The sequence below is a fragment of the Schistocerca americana genome, chromosome 6 (assembly GCF_021461395.2).
Source record: "Schistocerca americana isolate TAMUIC-IGC-003095 chromosome 6, iqSchAmer2.1, whole genome shotgun sequence".
NCBI classification, from domain to species: domain Eukaryota; kingdom Metazoa; phylum Arthropoda; class Insecta; order Orthoptera; family Acrididae; genus Schistocerca; species Schistocerca americana.
The window spans coordinates 227762544-227783662 of record NC_060124.1 but is presented as its reverse complement, the minus strand read 5'-3'; the positions used below and the strand labels follow the sequence as shown (position 1 = coordinate 227783662).

The 21119-nt window shown below is 41.3% G+C and overlaps 1 protein-coding gene across 4 annotated transcripts in view; it reads left to right on the top strand.

Moving 5' to 3' along the window:
- Nucleotides 1-21119, top strand: part of LOC124619453 (serine/threonine-protein phosphatase PP2A 65 kDa regulatory subunit-like) — a 282427-nt gene that overhangs the window by 246858 nt on the left and 14450 nt on the right. For 3 of the 4 annotated variants that reach the window (XM_047145845.1, XM_047145846.1, XM_047145847.1), the window contains exon 18: nt 18904-20931. The exons of the other annotated variant lie outside the window; for it this stretch is intronic. In XM_047145845.1, coding sequence (XP_047001801.1) covers nt 18904-20931 — 2028 coding nt within the window. The remainder of the gene's footprint in view (nt 1-18903; nt 20932-21119) is intronic. 4 annotated transcript variants of the gene reach the window in all.

Genomic DNA, 21119 nt, shown 5'->3' with positions numbered 1-21119 from the left:
CAGTGTCATCTGTTAGCAGCTTTTTTAACTATTTTGAAACTTCTGTATAACTTCTGTACAAAATTCTTACAGCTTTCACAATAAATGTACCATTTGTTGCACCCATCTATCAGTCTTAGTTTTCGAGATATTTAACTTTGAAATCAGGGATTTTTTCACTGGACACCCTGTATTTAGGATGTAGTACACCTTGTGAAGAAAAAGTGTCAGTGTGAATGGAAACAGAAAATGTTTCAAATTATGTGCTTCAACCTTTCTCGTGGGGTCTCCCATGCAATGATTCTATAGATCTTTAGTTTTTTTCGCTGATTGGTTTTGCACAATATTATTACTGTTCAGTAATAAAACAAATGATTGATTGTTAGGTGCATTACCACTTACTGTTGCATGAAACTAAACTATGTAGAATATATGAGAGGGGTATCCTGCGCAATTAAAGACCGCCATGATATTAAATTCCTTTCATTTTAATGCACAATGAGTTTTTCACAGTTTTTCATTTTCAAGGGCCAGGCACATGTAGGAATATACTTAAATTGATGACATGTCACAATTTTTTAAGAGGTGGCTTGCATGCTCTCAAACACTAGGGCTAGTGAGCTATAAGAAAAACTGTCATACTTCCCTATTATTAAAACATAGCACCTACAATAGGACAGATCACAATTAGCAATGAGACGTACACTGAAGAGCCAAAAAAACTGCCTAATATCGTTTGGGACCTCTGTGAGCACATGGAAGTGCCACAACACAATGTGGCATGGACTCAAGTAATGTCTGAAGTAGTGCTGGAAGGAATTGACACCATGAATCCTGCAGGACTATCCATAAATCCGTAAGAGTATGAGGGGTGGAGATCTCTTTTAAACAGCACGTTGCAAATCATCCCATATATGGTCAATAATGTTGTTCATGTGTGGGGAGTTTGTCGGTCAGCAGAAGTGTTTAAACTCAGAAGAGTATTCCTGGAGGCACTCTGCAGCAATTACGGACATGTGGGGTGTTTCATTGTCCTGCTGGAATTGCCAAAGTCCATCGGAATACACTATGAACAGCAATGGATACAGGTAATCAGACAGCGTTCTTATATACGTGTCACCTAACAGTCATATCTAGATGTATCGGGGATCCCATATCACTTTAACTGCACACACCCGACACCTTTACAGAGCCTCCAACAGCTTGAACAGTCCCTGCTGACATGCAGAGTCCAAGGATTCATGAAGTTGTCTCCATACCTGTACATGTCCATCTGCTGGATACAATTTGAAATGAGACTCGTCTGACCAGGCAATATGTTTCCGGTCATCAACAGTCCAATATCGGTGTTGTTGGGCCCAGGCGAGGTGTAAAGCTTTGTGTTGTGTAGTCATCAAGGGTATTCGAGTGCAACTTCAGCTGTGAAAGCCCTATCAATGATGTTTCATTGAATGGTTCGCACGCTAATGCATGTTGATGGCCCAGCGTTGAAATCTGCAGCAGTTTGTGGAAGGGTTGCACTTATGTCACGTTGAATGATTCTCTTCCGTCATCATTGGTCCTGTTATTGCAGGATCTTTTTCTGGCTGCAATGATGCCAGAGATATGATGTTTTACCGGATTTCTGATATTCACGGTACACTTGTGAAATTGTCATATGGAAAATCCTCACTTCATCGGTTCCTCAGAGATGCTGTGTCCCATCAGACTATAACACCACATTCAAACTCACTTAAATCTTGATAACCTGCCATTATAGCAGCAGTAACTGATGTAACAACTGCGCCAGATACTTGTTGTCTTATACAGGCATTGCCGACCGTAGGCCATATTCTGTCTGTTTACATGTCTCTGTATTTGAATACGCATGCCTATACCAGTTTCTTTGGTGCTTCAGTGTATATTGGAAACTTTACGAAGATCACATGTCAGCAACCATAAAGAGGTTAAACTTAAAGCCTATAAAAAAAAAAGTGTGACGAGGGCCTCCCGTTGAGTAGACTGTTCGCCAGGTGCAAGTCTTTTGATTTGACATCACTTTGGCGACTTGCGTGTCGATGGGGATGAAATGATGATGATTAAGACAACACAACACCCAGTCCCTGAGCAGAGAAAATCTCTGACCCAGCCAGGAATCGAACCCGGGCCCTTAGGATTGACAATCTGTCGCGCTGACCACTCAGCTACCAGGGGCGGACACTTAAAGCCTATCAACAGACACTATATGTGTATCATACCAGATATGTAGATCATGCCACTATTTTGTTATTTTTAAGTAATATTACTATTAAACAAAGATACACTTCTCCACTATTAATAGTTATGTATTATTACACACGTGTGGCATTTGGAAAAGGACAATTGTTCAAAAACAACTGTAGTTTAAATAAAAGAAAACGTAAACAACCATTTGAAACATTGGAAAGTTTATCACAAAGTTATTTTAATGAAAATATGAGAATCCAGTAATGAAGATGGGTTTGTTGTCAGAGGCAGTGGTAATTAAATTGTTTGTATTATTGAAAAGAAAAAGAACAAATGATTTAACAGTTTTATCTCACTATAGAAATTCATTTCAGATGTGTCTTAAAGCCTTCCACAAAATTAAACTGCATTTGTATAGATTTGAAAATGTTGTCACAAGCAAGCTGTTTAATAATTCAGTCAACATACAAGTTGCCAAATGGTGTCAACTAAGAAGAGTGGCACCTGGCGATCAGTTTACCCAACAGGAGTCCCTAGCCACATACATTTTTTTTTTCTTGTCTGAGAAACAGCCTCATTGTTCTTGCTTCACAAGTTGACAGTCATTTCTGATGTTGCAGCAGTCAGCTGAAGAATGTGTAGAGAGGTTAACTTTATACATTTATCAAAATATCATGTATAAATTAGTTCCCTGTTGTGAAATATTTAGTTACCAGTTTCTCTCTCTCTCTCTCTCTCTCTCTCTCTCTCTCTCTCTCTCTCTCTCTCTCTCTCTCTCTCTCTCTCATATGAATGTGAGTGTATGGATATGGGTGCGAGTGTACATCTCGCTCTTATGCCGGGTTGTTCCTCCTAAGAGCCAGATGCATTTTCTCTGATGTCTCATCATATATTTGCAATCTGATCCTCCCGCTGGAGCTCCAAGTCCTCTCTCAGGCATAGGTGTGAGTGTTGTCGTTAGGGTTAAGTTAGTTTAAGTAATGTGTAAGTCTAGGGACTGATGACCTCAGCAGTATTGTCCCATAGGAATTCACACACATATGAACATTTTGCAATCTGATTTTTGCAATGTGTAGCTGGAATCAGCCCAAACAAATACTACTCATCAAGTCTTTCATGAGATGCATAGTACTGATTGAAAGCAAGCCTTTGTTTCCCATTACAAACAAAATTATTTTTATTTTAAAATGGAATTTTATGTGCCCCTTCTATAGAGTGGTCTCAAATAAGTCTAGTGCTATGCTTGTGTTTGTTTTATTGATGTGTGTTATCAATTGTTTTATCGATATGCATTAACAGGATTGGAACCAAGGACCATGCTGTTGCTGGAGAGGCTAGCGTGACCTCAGCTATACAGATAGCTGTACCGTAGTTGCAACCACAATGGAGGGGTACCTGTTGCGAGGCCAGACAAACATGTGGTTCCTGAAGAGGGGCAGCAACCTTTTCAGTAGTTGCACGGGCAACAGTCTGGATGATTGACTGAATTTCCTTGTAACTTCAACCAAAACAGCATCGCTGTGCTGGTACTGTGAATGGCTGAAAGCACGGGGAAACAACAGCCATAATTTTACCCGAGGGCATGCAGCATGTCTGTATAGTGAAATGACGATGGCGTCCTCCTGTGTAAAATATTCTGGAGATATAATAGTTCCCCATTCAGATCTACGGGCAGGGACTAATCGGAGCCGGCCATTGTGGCCGAGCAGTTCCATGCGCTTCAGTCCGGAACCGCACGACTGCTGCGGTCGCAAGTTTGAATCCTGCCTTGGGCATGGATGTGTGTGATGTCCTTAGGTTAGTTAGGTTTGAGTAGTTCTAAGTTCTAGGGGACTGATGACCTCAGATGTTAAGTCCCTTAGTGCTCAGAGCTATTTGAACCATTTGACTAAGCTGGAGGACGTCGTTATCAGGAGAAAAAAAAACTGGTGTATTGCGTATTGGATCCCTTAATAAAGCAGGTAGGTTAGAAAATTTAAAAAGCTTGAATGGATATGTTAAAGTTTGATATAGTGGGAATTAGTGAAGTTGGCAGGAAAAACAGGACTTCTGGTCAGGTGAATACAGAGCTACACATACAAAATCAGACAAGCATAATGCAGGAGTAGGTTTAATAATGAATAAAAAATTGGAATGTGTATAAGTTACTATAAACAGCATACTGAAAGCATTATTATAGCCAAGACAGACACAAAGCCCACACCTACCACAGTAGTACAAGTTTAAATACCAAGTAGCTCTGCAGATGATGAAGAGATTGAAGAAATGTGTGATGAGATAAAAGAAATTACTCAGATAGTTAAGGGAGATGAAAATTTAGTTGTCATGGGGGCTGGAATTTGGTGGTAGGAAAAGGAAGAAAAGGAATAGTAGTAGGTGAATATGGACTGGGTTTAAGGAATGAAAGAGGAAGCTGTGTGACAGAATTTTGCACAGAGCATAACTTAATCATCGCTAACACTTGGTTTAAATCATGAAATATGGTTGTATATGTGGAAGAGACCTGGAGACACTGGAAGGTTTCAAATTGACAGGGAACCAGGTTTTAAATTGCAAGACATTTCCAGGGGCAGATGTAGACTCCGACTATAATTCATTGGTTATGAACTGCAGATTAAAACTGAAGAAACTGCAAAAAGATAGAAATTGAAGGAGATGGGACCTGGATTAACTGAAAGAACCAGAGGTTGTAGAGACTTTCAGAGGGACCATTAGGGAACAGTTGAGAAGAACAAGGGAAAGGAATACATTAGAAGAAGAATGGGTAGCTTCGAGAGATGAAATAGTGAAGACAGCAGAGGATCAAGTAGGTAAAAAGATGAGGGCTAATACAAATCCCTGGATAACACAAGAGATATTGAATTTAATTGATGAAAGGAGAAAATATAAAAAAGCAGTAAATGAAGAAGGTTAAAAGGAATACAGACATCTCAAAAATGAGATTGACAAGAAGTGCAAAATGGCTTAGTGGGAATGGCCAGAGGACAAATGTATGTATGTAGAAGCATATATGACCAGGGGTAAGACAGATGCCGTCTACAGGAAAATTAAAGAGACCTTTGGAGAAAAGAGAACCACCTGTATGAATCTCAGGAGCTCAGATGGAAAACCAGTCCTAAGCAAAGAAGGGAAAGCAGAAAGATAGAAATAGTATATAGAGGGTCTATACAAGGGTGATGTACTTGAGGGCAATATTATGCAAATGGAAGAGGACATAGATGAAGATGAGATGAGAGATATGATACTGCGTGAAGAATTCAACGGAGCATTGAGAGACTTAAGTTACAACAAGACCCTGGGAGAAGACAACATTCGGTTAGAGCTACTGATCGCCTTGGGAGAGCCAGCCCTGACAACTCTCTTCCATCTGGTGTGCAAGATGAATGAGACAGGTGAAATACCCTCAGACTTCAAGGAGAATATAATAATTCCAATTACAAAGAAATCAGGTGCTGACAGATGTGAAAATTATGAAACTGTCATTTTAATAAGTCATGGTTGCAAAATAGTAACACGAATTCTTTGCAGGCAAATGGAAAAACTGGTAGAAGCCGACCTCAGGGAATATGCATTTGTAGATTTAGAGAAAGCTTCTGACAATGTTGACTGGAAAACTCTCTTTCAAATTCTGAAGGTGACAGGGATGAAATTCAGGCAGTGAAAGGCTATTTGCAATTTGTACAGAAACCAGATGGCAATTATAAGGGTTGAGGGGCACGAAAGGGAAGCAGTGGTTGAGAAGGGAGTGAGACAGGGCTGTAGCCTATCCCCCATGTTATTCAATGTGTATATTGAGCAAGCAGTAAAGGAAACAAAAGAAATATTTGGAGTAGGAATTAAAATCCCGGGAGAAGAAATAAAAACCTTGAGGTTTGACAGTGACATTGCAATTCTCTCAGAGACAGCAAAGGCCTTGGAGGAAGACACTGTCTTGAAAGGAGGATATAAGATGAACATCAACAAAAGCAAAATGAAGATAATGGAATGTAGTCAAATTAAATCAGGTGGTGTGCTGAGGGAATTACGTTAGGAAATGATACACTTAAAGTAGTAGATGAGTTTTGCTATCTGGCAGCAAAATAACTAATGATGGCCGAAGTAGAGAGAATGTAAAATGTAAACTGGCAATGGCAAGGAAAGCGTTCCTGAAAAAGAGAAATAAATTTTGTTAACATTGAGTATAGATTTAAGTGTCAGGAAGGCTTTCCTGGAAGTATTTGTATGGAGTGTAGCCATGTATGGAATTGGAACATGGATGATAAACAGTTTAGACATGAAGAGAATAGACACTTTTGAAATGAGATATTACAGGAGAATGCTGAATATTAGATGGATAGATTGTTTAATTATTGAGGAGGTACCGAATAGAATTGGGGAGAAGAGGAATTTGTGGCACAACTTGACTGGAAGAAGGGATTGATTGGTAGGACACGTTCATAGGCATCACGGGAACACCAATTTAGTGTTGGAGGGAAGTGTTAAAATCGTAGAGGGAGACCAAGAGATGAATACAGTAAGCAGATTCAGAGGGATGTAGGTTGCAGTAGCTAGTCAGAGATGAAGAGGCTTGCACAGGATAGAGTAGCATGGAGAGCTGCATCAAACCAGTCTTTGGACTGAAGACAACAACAACAACAACAACAACAACAACATTAACAGGGACAGTAAAACATGAAGAATGACCAATATGCCAGTGGCAATTGAAGCAATGGGATAATGCTATTGAAAGAGCATATAAAATTCTGCTTTAAAAATTAAACTGCAAATATCTACCAAAATACCACATAAAGTGCACCTCATGACTCTTTGGAGCGGGACACACACACACACACACACACACACACACACACACACACAGACAGACACCCTAACCACATTCCACCTGATTATCATTCCAATTTGTATTGCTGTGCCATCCTCCTGATGCAGTGTATGAGGGTAAGCCAACAAGTATCTGCAGTTTCGCTCTGATTGTCTTTAGGTTGGCTCTATTGCTTTGTATGCTCACCAGTCAGTAGATGACATCATTACCTTAATCTGTGGTATGTTTCAAAGTTATCACAATGTCCACTTTGCCTTGTCGCGATGTAAAGATGGCCACACCACTCTCTGTTTGCACTATAGAAGAATAGTGTTCTGTAATCCATTTCTTTGTTGTCTGAAGGTGTATCGGGGGTGGCAATTCACAGGAGAATTTCAGCACAACACAGGGACAATTTTTTATCACAGTGAAGTGTTTGTCAGTGATTGAACATTTCAAAAGTGGTCTAACAAGCATGAAGGATGAGGAAAGAGTGGGGCATCCAGCTAAAGCCACAAATTACGCCAGTATTGAGCAATTCTGTGCTTTGAATCTGAATAACAGATGAGTGACTGTTTATGTGGCAAAAAATATGCAGATTAATCTACTTAATGGTGCTTAAGAGGCCTTCCATTCAGCCCCAGTCAGAGAGCAGTGAGTACTTGGGTTGCTGTGCCACATTTTTTTTTTTTTTGTGGTTGGGGGGGGGGGGGGGGTATTGGAAAACTTGTGCAATAGTGGGTCAAGTGCATCAAAAAATGGGGTGACTATATTGATAGATGATTTCAATAAAATTGTGTTCTCTTGTTGTACTAGCTTACCCTTGTACTTGGCAGTGTGAAGCAACATAATCATCTCAGCTTTTGATTTGTTTTACTTTCCCAGATGAAACCACAATCAATTGAAAAATCTGCATTTGATTGCACCTGTTAACATCTTGATATGACTATTTAAGAGTCAGCCATAAAATTAGTGTGTTAATAACTTAATATGTTTAGAAAAGTATGCATATGTCCATGTGGAAAGTGAGGTCTTCATTGTGTGTAGCAAAAACATTAATAGGGAAAGGCAACCTATCACCTATAGCAGATCAACGTGTGGAACACAGAAACACACAACAGAAAACTGCATTCACACTAGCTTTTGAGCAATAGCTCTTTTTCTAGCACAAGTACACACACACAGACACCCAAACACACACTGCTGTACTCATGGGAAGAAAGTGGGAATGTTAGCAATTTTTCTGAATAATTGGAAGTAGATCTGAACCAATTTATCCCTCTGCTGTAGGCTTTAATTTGTAGTATGGGGCATGTGGAAGTGGTAGTGTCTTTCGGCCACAGCTGACCATTATCTCAAGGCGCACTGGCACTCAGCTCTCACTTGTTAGCTCCAAGGAGTATCGCTTGGGCAAAAGTGTCTCTCACTTGTTAGCTCCAAGGAGTATCACTTGGGCAAAAGTGTAATTAAATTACTTTAAATGTAAAAAGAGGCTTTAGAATGTTGAAAGGTAACTGGATTTATCACAATTCTTTCAAGGGCTCTAAATTAGTGATGGATCTCATCCTGATGACAGTCAGAACCAAGGAAAGAGCATTAAATGAGGGACTAAACAAACAAAATCACGAACAACTGTAGGACAAAAGCAAACTGTTGCTTTTCATTTGTTATGTATAAAACTTAAGAGATGGAACTGTAGATACTATTACACTGACCTGGAAATGCGAAGAATTGATTGATATAATGGAAAGAAGGAAACTAGGTGTGCTGGGCCTCACTGGAACAAAGTGGAGAACAACAGGAAAGTAGCTTTTATGACATAATTTCATCCTCTGCTGGTGTGGCATTAGAAATGAAGCTAAACATTGGGTAGACTTTATTCTCAGCAGAGAACAGTCAGGTGTCATGTATATTAATGAAAAAATGATAAAACTGATTCCAGTGACACACAACAAAATAATAACTATAGTACAAGCCTAAGCATGCCAGCCAGGCTGCCCTGTCAAAGAAAAAAGAATATTTCAGGAACAGCTGGAGGACCATGTTGATGAAAATGTAATAGTCATGTTGTTGTTGTTGTTGTTGTTGTTGTTGTTGTTGTTGTTGTGGTCTTCAATCCTGAGACTAGTTTGATGCAGCTCTCCATGCTACTCTATCCTGTGCAAGCTTCTTCATCCCCCAATACTTACTGCAACCTACATCCTTCTGAATCTGCTTAGTGTATTCACCTCTTGGTCTCCCTCTGCGATTTTTTACCCTCCACGCTGCCCTCCAATGATAAATTTGTGATCCCTTGATGCCTCAGAACGTGTCCTACCAACCGGTCCCTTCTTCTTGTCAAGTTGTGCCACAAACTCCTCTTCTCCCCAATTCTATTCAATACCTCCTCATTAGTTATGTGATCTACCCATCTAATCTTCAGCATTCTTCGGTAGCACCACATTTCAAAAGCTTCTATTCTCTTCTTGTCCAAACTACTTATCGTCCATGTTTGACTTCCATACATGGCTACACTCCATACAAATACTTTCAGAAACAACTTCCTGACAATTAAATCTATACTCGATGTTAGCAAATTTCTCTTCTTCAGAAACGCTTTCCTTGCCATTGCCAGTCTACATTTTATATCCTCTCTACTTCGACCATCATCAGTTATTTTGCTCCCCAAATAGCAAAACTCCTTTACTACTTCAAGTGTCTCATTTCCTAATCTAATTCCCTCAGCATCACCCGACTTAATTCGACTACATTCCGTTATCCTCGTTTTGCTTTTGTTGTTGTTCATCTTATATCCGCCTTTCAGGACACTGTCCATTCTGTTCAACCGCTCTTCCAAGTCCTTTGCTGTCTGACAGAATTACAATGTAATCGGCGAACCTCAAAGATTTTATTTCTTCTCCATGGATTTTAATACCTACTCTGAATTTTTCTTTTGTTTCCTTTACTGCTTGCTCAATATACAGATTGAATAACATCGAGGAGAGGCTACAACCCTCTCTCACTCCCTTCCCAACCACTGCTTCCCTTTCGTGCCGCTCGACTCATAACTGCCATCTGGTTTCTGTACAAATTGTAAATAGCTTTTCGCTCCCTGTTCTGTCAAACTCTTCACGCAGTATCATATCTCCCATTTCATCTTCATCTACATCCTCTTCCATTTCCATAATATTGTCCTCAAGTACATCACCGTTGTATAGACCCTCTATATACTCCTTCCACCTTTCTGCTTTCCCTTCTTTGCTTAGAACTGTGTTTCCATCTGAGCTCTTAATATTCATACAAGTAGCTCTCTTTTATCCAAAGGTTTCTTTAATTTTCCTGTAGGCAGTATCTATCTTACCCCTAGTGAGATAAGCCTCTACATCCTTACATTTGTCCTTGTAGTCATCCCTGCTTAGCCATTTTGCACTTCCTGTCGATCTCATTTTTGAGATGTTTGTATTCCTTTTTACCTGCTTCATTTACTGCATTTTTATATTTTCTCCTTTCATCAATTAAATTCAATGTTTCTTCTGTTACCCAAGGATTTCTACTAGCCCTCACCTTTTTACCTACTTGATACTCTTCTGCTTCACTACTTCATCCCTCAGAGCTACCCATTCTTCTTCTTCTGTATTTCTTTCCCCCATTCCTGTCAATTGTTCCCTTATACTCCCCCTGAAACTGTGTACAACCTCTGGTTTAGTCAGTTTATCCAGGTCCCATCTCCTTAAATTCCCACCTTTTTGCAGTTTTTTCAGTTTTAATCTGCAGTTCATAACCAATAGACTGTGGTCAGAGTCCACATCTGCCCCTGGAAAATGTCTTACAATTTAATACCTGGTTCCTAAATCTCTGTCTTACCATTATATAATCTATCTGATACCTTCTAGTACCTCCAGGATTCTTCCATGTATACAACCGTCTTTTATGGTTCTTGAACCAAGTGTTAGCTACGATGAAGTTACGCTCTGAGCAAAATTCTACCAGATGGCTTCCTCTTTCATTTCTTACCCCCAGTCCATATTCACCTACTATTTTCCCTTCTCTCCCTTTTCCTACTCTCGAATTCCAGTCACCCATGACTATTGAATTTTCGTCTCCCTCACTGCCTGAATAATTTCTTTTATCTCATCATACATTTCATCAATTTCTTCATCATCTGCAGAGCTAGTTTGCATATGAACTCGTACTACTGTAGTGGGCATGGGCTTCTTGTCTATCTTGGCCACAATAATGCGTTGACTATACTGTTTGTAGTAGCTTACCTGCACTCCCATTTTCCTATTCGTCATTAAACCTACTCCTGCATTACACCTATTTGGTTTTGTATTTATAACCGTGTATTCACCTGACCAAAAGTCTTGTTCCTCCTGCTACCGAACTTCACTAATTCTCACTGTATCTAACTTTAACCTATCCATTTCCCTTTTTAAATTTTCTAACCTACCTGCCTGATTAATGGTCCTGACATTCCACGCTCCAATCCATAGAACGCCAGTATTCTTTCTCCTGATAATGACGTCCTCTTGAGTAGTCTCTGCCCGGAGATCCGAATGGGGGACTATTTTACCTCTGGAATATTTTACCCAAGAAGACTCCATCATCATTTAACCATACAGTAATAATAGTCATGGGAGATCTAAATGCACAAGTTGGGAAGGAAAGAACAAACAATAAGACTGTCATTGGCCTATTTGGATATGCAAGCAGAAATACATGGGAGAATAACTACTCTCTTTCTGTAGAAAAAACTCATTGACTATCAAGAACATAGGGATGAAAAATAGAGGCAGCCACAAAATATCAAAATAAGTTGGTTTAAAAGATGGAAATCTCTAATTGGTTTCATCGTAAAAAATTATGGAAGAAGTAGAATGGTTAACAGATGTGAAGACTATACATAGCGAAGACTTGAATGACTATCATAGGTTAACAGCGGCAATCTTCTCAAGCACTGTGTTTACAAAGGTTAGGTTGCAAAGAAAACAAAAGATGAAGAACTAGGAGCTAGAAAGGTGAAAAAGTGGAGTTCCTTTTTACAAGTAATAAGGGATAAGTTACCTACCAGTGCAATACAAAGTGATGAAGAACAATGTGGAAAGAGTTTTGGGATGCCTGTGTTGGAGAAACAACAAAGAACTGCGGGAATACAAGCACCAGAGTTAGAGAACGAGAAACACCACAATGAAACAAAAGGATAAAAGATAAAGTACATCCAAGAAACCAAAGAAACTGTTGGACAAAAAGAAACATAAAGCAGACGACTCTGAAGAACGAAAAGCACATGAAAATACTGACCCAAGAATACAGGCAATGAAAACTAATTGTAAAATGTGTATTAGCTGAGGAGAAAAACAAATGCTGGGAGGAATTTACAGACAAACTCACAGTAAACTGCAATGATAATAAGAAACTCCTTGACAAAGTAATAAGCTAAGGCCAAGAATCCATGAAGTTGTGGGAAATAGGATACCGGCAGTGTGGTAGCAGAATAGTGCCACGGCATAGAGATACTATTTATTAGCGAACACACATACATAACATTTGTAAGCTTTACGAGTGTACAGAGCATAACAGTAACTCCCACTGCCTCATGGGATAGTGATGATCATTTACCGAGTCAGAGATATTATGCCGCCATAGAGCACCCCATGCTGTGTGTAGTGATGCGGTGGCGTCCATGGTTCGTCTCTGTAGTTATTCATTGGTGAGGCTTGTGACCTCATTGTCATGATGTAATCATGAGTACTCGGCTTCCTGTAAGTGTAGTTGATTGAAAAGTTCTTCTTTTTGTAGCTTCAGGTTGAGTGGTGTGGCAAGTGGTGGCATTGTGACCGAGGGTGTTGCAGTGACAGCAGGTAGTATATTGCTGACCACACCACAGATTGACTGCTAGCCATCCCATCAGATTTAAATCTTGCAGTAGTTGGTAGTGCCAGAGGAAGTTGACTACAAGGACCGGTTTAGCTGTCTCTGCCACTAGGAATGTCCAAGGTATTTGCGTATCCATGCCAAGCTCAAGTGTGATGTGTGCCTTTCCTGGAACTGCAATTGGCTGGGCGCATTTGCAGCATCGATGGCAACAGTGTAGCAGGTGCAAGATCAGGCTGTAGAGTGCTCACATCAGCCATGGTATCAACAAGGAAATATATGTGCAGGCACCTGTCATGGACAAATAGTCTTGGCCATCTGCCCGTTGAAATGCTGCATTGTTGCTGTTTCGTTGTGGTGTGCAGAGGTGTCTTGTTATTGAAGAGTGGCCTGCTGCACCTATGTCAGGTCACAGTACTAGTTAGGGTAGATGCAGGGTAGTCTGCAGTGCAATGCATCCTGCCCAAATCTGGTTCGAAACTAGAAGTAGCATTGTTGTGTGCTGGGCATGGAAGCAGGTGATGCACTTGGTTGGGGCGGCTTTTATTTATACACAGTTGGGGCAGTGGCCGACTAGGGGGGGGGGGGGGGGGGGGTGACAACCTCAGCTGTCACTGTAGGTGTCTGTTGTCCACTGGTGCTTGGAGTGGTAGAGGTGGGGAGCGTAGCCCAGTTTGGGTCGGTCTGGCCATTGTTGGGCAGTTTGCGGCTGCATGGAATGTTGGGGCAGCTCGGCCAGGATTGTGCAAACTCAGCTTCAGTGCAGACATATTGAGATCAGGTGCAGCGTGACACTGTTGGTTTTTGACTAGAATGCGATGTTGTGATAGTGCGTGCATTCTGTCAGCAGGTTGAAGTTTAAGCTCTTGTGGTGCCTCTTCATGCACTAGTATTGCTGTTTGGATATTCACTGGCAGTTTTAGGAGCCAATGTGTTCATAGTGTGTGATCAGGCAGGAGCTCTGGGTCAATTAGAACTCACAGGTGGCACCAGAGGGAAGAAGGCGTGCTGTTGCCCAAAGTAGTCTCTTTGACGATGACATATAGTTGCTGCTCAGGCATTTGTATTAGTCATCGGAGCAGCAGTGTCTTAGCAGTTTCATATTTGTGAGAGTGTGGAACATCCAAAAGCAAGTTGCTAATAAGATCCGCACTGTCTCTGAGGTGATTAAGAGGGGACAAACTTCTCATCATCCCCAATGATGCCACTGTCTGACATCAAACACTCGCTTAGGGCAAACCACATCATGGGACAGTCCGTGTGGAATAATGGTAGTTTTGGATGGTGGTGAACAGTATGATGGTTGTCAATGGTTTAATTGTAAGGCACTATCACGAGGAGAGCATGGAGCAATGTGGGAGACTTGGGTGGTGCAGGAGCATCGGTGCGCAAGATGGACAGGAAATACGGCTTGATGTAGGGCAGCCTGTATGAGGTGCGTCATGTTGCGGCATGGGTGTCTAATGTGCATAGAACTTGGGTGGCTGTTGGAAGAATAGCCGTACATGTGAGTGAAGTTCTGGAACGATGCAATGCATACAACTTTTCCAATGTCAGAATTATGAGACAGTGAACAATGCATGTGAGAGTGCATGTAAGGTCCTGGCACTGTATGGAAGGAAGGCATGGTCCATTTGTTATCCAATGGCACTGTCTGTGTCTCATGGAGTTTGTGCAGATGTGCAGTCATTTGCGGTGTGACTGATGTGGGTGTGACATCACTCAAACCGGGAAGAAGCGGTATCCGACCTTGCCAAGGTTAGGTCATGAAAAATGCTTTCTTGGAGTCAATAGTTGGTATTGGTGCTGGGTGATGCAAATGTGAAGCATGGAGCTGGACTGGAAGCGAGTCGGTTGTGATGCCTTGTGCAGCTGGGAAATGAGAGACATCATAGTCTGTCTCACGGAACTCACGTATAGTCACAACAGTCAGAACAAGATTTGGAAAATTGGAAAGCACAAATACTGAAAGGTGATGTAAACCTTGATCCTGTGGTCCATTGGCAGATGGATGACAAAATAGAATGACGGAGTGGTATGGTGCAATCATTATTGTTCAGTCATAATGGCACTGTGGGTGTCCATATGCTTCAGGCTCTTAATGTGAATGTCATAATGTTCATAATCACTAGTGCTGGAACACACTATGTTTCCTGTGCAAAAGTTGAAGGCACTTAGATTAATGTTTGTTATGAAGGCGGGCAGCCATTGTTTATTATGACTCTCTGCTACACTTTTGTCTGATATACCAGGAATAGATCCACTATCAAATATGGAGTATTTATTTTAAAGTATTTGGTAAATTCAACACTTGTCAGAGCACAGTTTGCTGCTTGGCAGCAGCAGCGATGTGAAGTTGCTCTGAAGATGTGGCAGACAATGAAGGCATTGTCGCTATGTCATTTTGGCACTGTAGTATTGTCCAAGCCTTGGCAGATATTTAATGATTTTGCACATGGGATGTTCATAGAATTCACGAGCACTTGTTGAGAGATGTTGTCAACATTACCGAAGAAACGGCTGGGTTGTACCATTTGTAACAGCAGCATTCTTGATGGTGTAACTGGTGTGGCAGATTTTCTGTGGTGCGATGCAGGTATTCAGGGTCACCACTGTGGGAAATAGGGTAGCGGCAGCATGATAGCAGAATCGTGACACAGCACAGAGGTACGTTTTCCACACTGCTTATTTGTAAGCACACATACATAACACATGTCAACATCGTTAGCATACAGAGCGTACTAACTCTTACTGCCTCACTGGACAGCGATCCTCATTTTCCGAATCGGGAATGTTATGCCACATAAGGTAGTTGAGGGCAAAGATGAGAGCCTAGTCAGAAACATGACAGATATTCAAACAATAATGGAGGAATTCTTCAACGAACTCTTGAATGAATTGAGGCATGAACAACAACTGAATGATAATGAAATGCAGAGTGGGCATTGTGATTAGAACAGAAGCAAAAAAGAAACAGCACTACTATGCAGGTTGGAAGTCGAACTCCTCTGAAAAGCATGAGCAAAGGAAAATCTAATGGAGTTGATGAATTAAATGCAGATATAATCAAGGCAACAGGAACATATGGAATCCATTGGCTGTACAGTGTGTTAAATGAAATCTGTAGAAAGAACGAAATCACTGCTGATTGGGCCAAACATGTAATTATACCGTCATTCAAAAACATTAGTAGAAAACTACCTCAAAATAACAGATGTACAACATTGTTTTGTGTGGATTAAAAACTTTTGGGGGAAGTCATAGGAAATAGACTGCAAAGGATAATTGAACGTACCTGGAGGAAGAAACATGTGGGTTTCTGAAAAACAGGAGTTCAATTCACCTGATCTTCGCAACAAGAAAACACTTGGAGAAAGATAAAAACATCAGCTTGTCTTCCTAGACATAGAAAAGCCTATGACAGTGTACCAGATTCCAAAGTCTGGGAATGTCTAGAGAGAATAAATGTACCCAAGATACTGATTGAGAAAGTGAAGATGCTGTGCAGAAGATGCAGAGTAGGAAATGGAGAATGGTATGAGACTAAATATAGAGTCCACCAGAGGAGTACCTTGTATCACTTCTTCTCATCATTGTGAAGAATGATATCATGGAAAGGAAAAAGGAGACAAATGAGGTGGAATCCAAAATTTTCAGGACTATTGCCGCCATCTGGAAAGTAGAAGTAGTAGATATTTGCACCGCTAGGTGGCGAGAGCTGCATATCCGATGAGTCAGTGTGCAGAGTGGCATTTAGCTGGGAGGATGTGTTGCATGCCCACAGTGATTTCCGTAATACTCTGTGTTTGGTGTGTAGTGATTTTACGATGGATCCGCGAACAGAACACTGCATGTGTATCAGATTCTGTGCAAATCCCGGGAAAAGTGCTACAGAGACCCTCGGAATGATGCAACAAGTGTTTGGGGGACAGAGCATAAGCCGTACGTGTGTGTTTGAGTGGCATGCTCGGTTCAGGGCTGGCCGCACAGATGTCGAAGATGATGCTCACACTGGAAGGCCTGTTAGCCGCACATCACCAGACATTGTTGCCAAACTTCAACAATAGGTTCATGCTGATCGACATTGAACCGTTGAAGACCTTGCAGATGAAGTGAGTATTGGCTATGGGACATGTCAACGAATGTTGACTGATGAATTGCGTCACCGCAAAATTTGGCCAAGGATCTTGACTGTCAATCAGAAGGCACAGCGTGTTGAAGTGTGCACGGACCTTTGTCAGACCGCATATGATGATCCAACCTTCTTGTCATGGATTATGACCTGCGACGAGAGCTGGATTTACGGTTGTGACCTAGAGACAAAGCAACATTCGTCCCAATAGAAGAGCCCGGGCTCTCCAAGAACCAAAAAAGCAAGACAGGTGAAGAGCACGACTATTGTTTTCTTTGATACCAAGGGAATTGTGCACAAAGATTTCGTCCCACCCAACCAAACTGTGAACTTCCGTACTACTGTGACATTTTGCGACAGCTCTGTGAAAACATGCGGTGCCGACGACCCGAACTTAGGTGTCGAGGGAACTGGCTGTTGCATGACGACAACTTGCCCCATCACATGTCTTGCTCATCAGGACCTTTTTGGTAAAAAACAACATGGTAGTTTTACCCCACCCACCGTACTCCCCAGATTTGGCACCTTGCGACTTCACGCTATTCCCAAAACAAAATCAAGTTAAAAAGCCATTGGTTCGACAGTCTAGAGAGGATTCAAGAAGCATCACTGGCAGTGAGAAACACCCTCAAAGAACACGACTTCCAGGTAATGTTTGACCAATGGCAGAAGCACTGGGACTGGTCTGTATGTGCAGATGGGAACTACTTCGAGGATGATGGTGACCATTAGTCCAAAGGTAAGGTTTTCAACAAATGGCAGCACCAGTCCCAAAAAGTTTGGATAGCACCTCGTATGGACCTGAAATGAAATGAGTTGTGTTCACTGGTGACATTATTATATGGGGAGAAACTAATGCAGTCCAAGAAAAACTAAATATATGGTACAATTACTTTGAGGAGTTTGATCTCAGAGTCAGTGATCAAAGACTTGTAAAGGTAAGTAGACAAGGACAGTCTGATTTACAAATAAATGGAAGACCGCTTCATAATCTGTGACATTTCCTGTATTTGAGCAGTGTGATAGAATCTACAAACTTACCTTGAAGTGAAGTTCTAAACTGTGCACAGAAAGCTGCCCAGTTTTACAATCAAGTAAAATGCTTCCTTTGGGACAATCAGATACCACACAAGGCAAAACTAACCATCTCCAGTACCTTCTATACTCTCATTGTGACCTGTGCTCTGACAGAGGCAGTGGTTAACCAGATCCAAGCTACTGACATGGTGTCTACTAGATCTGTGCTGAGGCAAACAAAAAAGAGTAAGGTAAGGAATGAAAGAAACAGAATGGGTGCAGCTGGAAATGCAGTGTGCTGGAAAAAACTCTGCCAGTCTAGTGTAAGATGGCCTGACCATGTGAAATGGGTGAAGAGAACAGATCGTCAAGAAATTCTTTGAAATGACTGTAAATGGGAAAAGATATGTGAGACAGCCAAAGAGAAGATGGTTTGGCATAGTCAAGAAGGATGATGTCAAAGGTAGTCTCCTTTGGGATAAGTTCCTTTAGGAAGTGCTCAAAAAGTTTGAATAGGCTCATCACCAGCACCCCGGAAACGGGTGGGACTTGATGATGATGACGACCCACTTCCCTTTTCTTTCTTCCTTCCTCTTTAGCTGTGGTCATTTGCTACACATTTCTGCCTAGTTGTTTCTCAAGACTGTTTATAGTATACATAACTATTACATTGCCATGGTTGGTTGCAACTTCCCAGCTATTGAATGTCATTAGCTACAAGTAAAGTTGCTCTCAGGACAAATGGAATCTGTATTTTCCCATTTTTGTTTCTATTTCTTTTCCTTCTTTTCTTTTCTTTTTTACGCTGAGATATTATTCAATCAAATGATTGTTTGCAAAATGTCTTTTTGTGTGTATATATGTCTGAAGTATGTTTTATGTTTTCTTTCTTTTTTTCCATGCTTGTTGACTAAAGTGGCAGTACTGGCAGCAGTCGAGTTCTTCAGGGACAGGATTTTGTAATTGATGCTGGTATACATCTCTCTGGAAAACAAACAACACACATACCCAGTCCCCGCAGAGGGCACAGCCAGCAGGGTCGACACCAGAACAGGAGAAGTTGGGCTGGATCATCGAGTCCAAAGAGCAGAGGCCAGACAGACAACAGTGCACCTTTGCAAGGGACGAGTGACATTGATCTTTTAGATACAGGACAAAGTGATAATGGTAGAGTAGTTGCATGTGAGGGTGCTGCAGGTGGAGCTAACTATCAACAAAATCCACTGCTGCAGAATGTGAAACCAACAGGTATAGCTAGAGGAGTGATACATAATACTGTCAATAAAGATAGATCCGGGGCTTCCAAGGTTCCCATGGGGAAGCCAGGACGTGCAAGTTCCTCTTTATTAGGCAGTCCGGTGATCATGAGGTCTAACAGAGGTAGAGGTAACAGAGACACTGCACACAGGAATAGTGTTGCTGCCATCCCAGTGAGAACAGAAAATGTGCAGCCCTCTGGTAGGCAGGGTGAGGAAGATGGTAAGGCATCAGTGGTACGAAGGCGTAGTGGGCAGTTTTCAGGTGGGAAGACTGCTGCAGGTGGTAGAGGCACACAATACACACTGAAAAGAAACAGTGCGATTGAAATGCATTTAGGAAATTCCAGGGACCGAGAACATTTTACTGGTAGGAGAAGTGCAACATTTGAAGGAATTCCAACTTATCAGTCTCCAAAATCTGTGATTCAGGCTCATAGAACATCATCAAAAACTGTGGCTAAAGATAAGGATAAATTTGTGGGTTCATCAATTCCATCCTCTAACATAACTGTGCAGAAGGAAAATGATGAAACACAGAATGCTGGAAGCAACATTAAAGTGTCTGCACAGGAAACAAGAGACAGCTCTGAAAAAGAAATGATGCCTGCTGGAAAGCTGGACACAAATAAAAAGCTGTTTTCTAGAGTGAATATTTGTGGCAAAGCAGTTGCAAATGTTGTTGACAACAAACATGAGAACTATGTGGAAGAGGGCCTGTCATTAGTGATAAATGAATCCAAGGTACAGTTTGATGAGACAAAACTACGTAATGTGACTGATCAAACTAAGAAAAATACAGCAGGAGAGAGTAATGAGACTGTCATAATTTCTGGATGTTCAACAGAAAAAGGTGATGGAGAGAAAGCAGTACATAATAATATTATTACTGGGAAAGTAGAAGCAAGAAGTGCCAGACAGGCAAGAAATAATGATTGCTCACAAATTAATTACATCAGTGCCTTAGACAAACAAGGGTCTAAGAACAAAATGGTCAGTAATAACACCATTCATAAAGGCAGCAGTGAACAGAAAGCAATGAATTACTTACACCTGAGGGAAGCATCAGGGAGTCCAGAGAACCCAGGAGACTATGGTAATGCAGTCAGTAAAGGAGTCATAAAGAGTAAAATCTTATCAGACAATCAGCTGGAGGATTTAGGTGGAAGGCAGCAGACCATGTGCAACACGATTGATCAAATTCCTTTTAATGCAACTGGAAAGACACCAGTGAAAGAAGAATTTTTAGATGAACTAGGTGGAAATTTCAGTCCTGTAGTGAGGAGGGAACCAGAAACTGCAGTTGCTAAGAATGACAGGAGAGATATAAGCACTGAAAAAAATGGAGAAACAGTCAAGCAGATTTCAAGAAGGAGCTTTAACCTGGACAATTATGCAGCTCTGAGACCTTCTCCTCAAGATATGCATTTACTGGTAAATTCCTCCCCTACCTTTGAAAGACAAACAGTGTCAACTGTGGGTCCAGCTCAACGGCGAATAAGTAGCAACAGACACAGCTTTGGCGCAGTTCTGGCAACACCAGTGCCTCCGAGACGTCACAGTTCCCTTGATCGCCTGGGTGGACCGAGATCTGATCTTCATGAGGAGGGCTTGGGATCACCTAGGAGTGGTAGCTGTCGTTCTAGCCCTACCTCAGGACTGCCTGCTAGTAAACTACCCATCCTTAGGTCAGTATATATTTTATTATTGTGACTAATGTAATTGTGGTTTCTGATTGCGAGATTATTTGTTTCAAAATGCATTTTCATTGCTGGCTTTTACAATTATCTATGAAATGTAACCCAAGACAGGACTCAGGATGAGAGTCACTTCTCAGGGATCTAAAGAAGACACACACTAGCAAGAGGTAATCAAA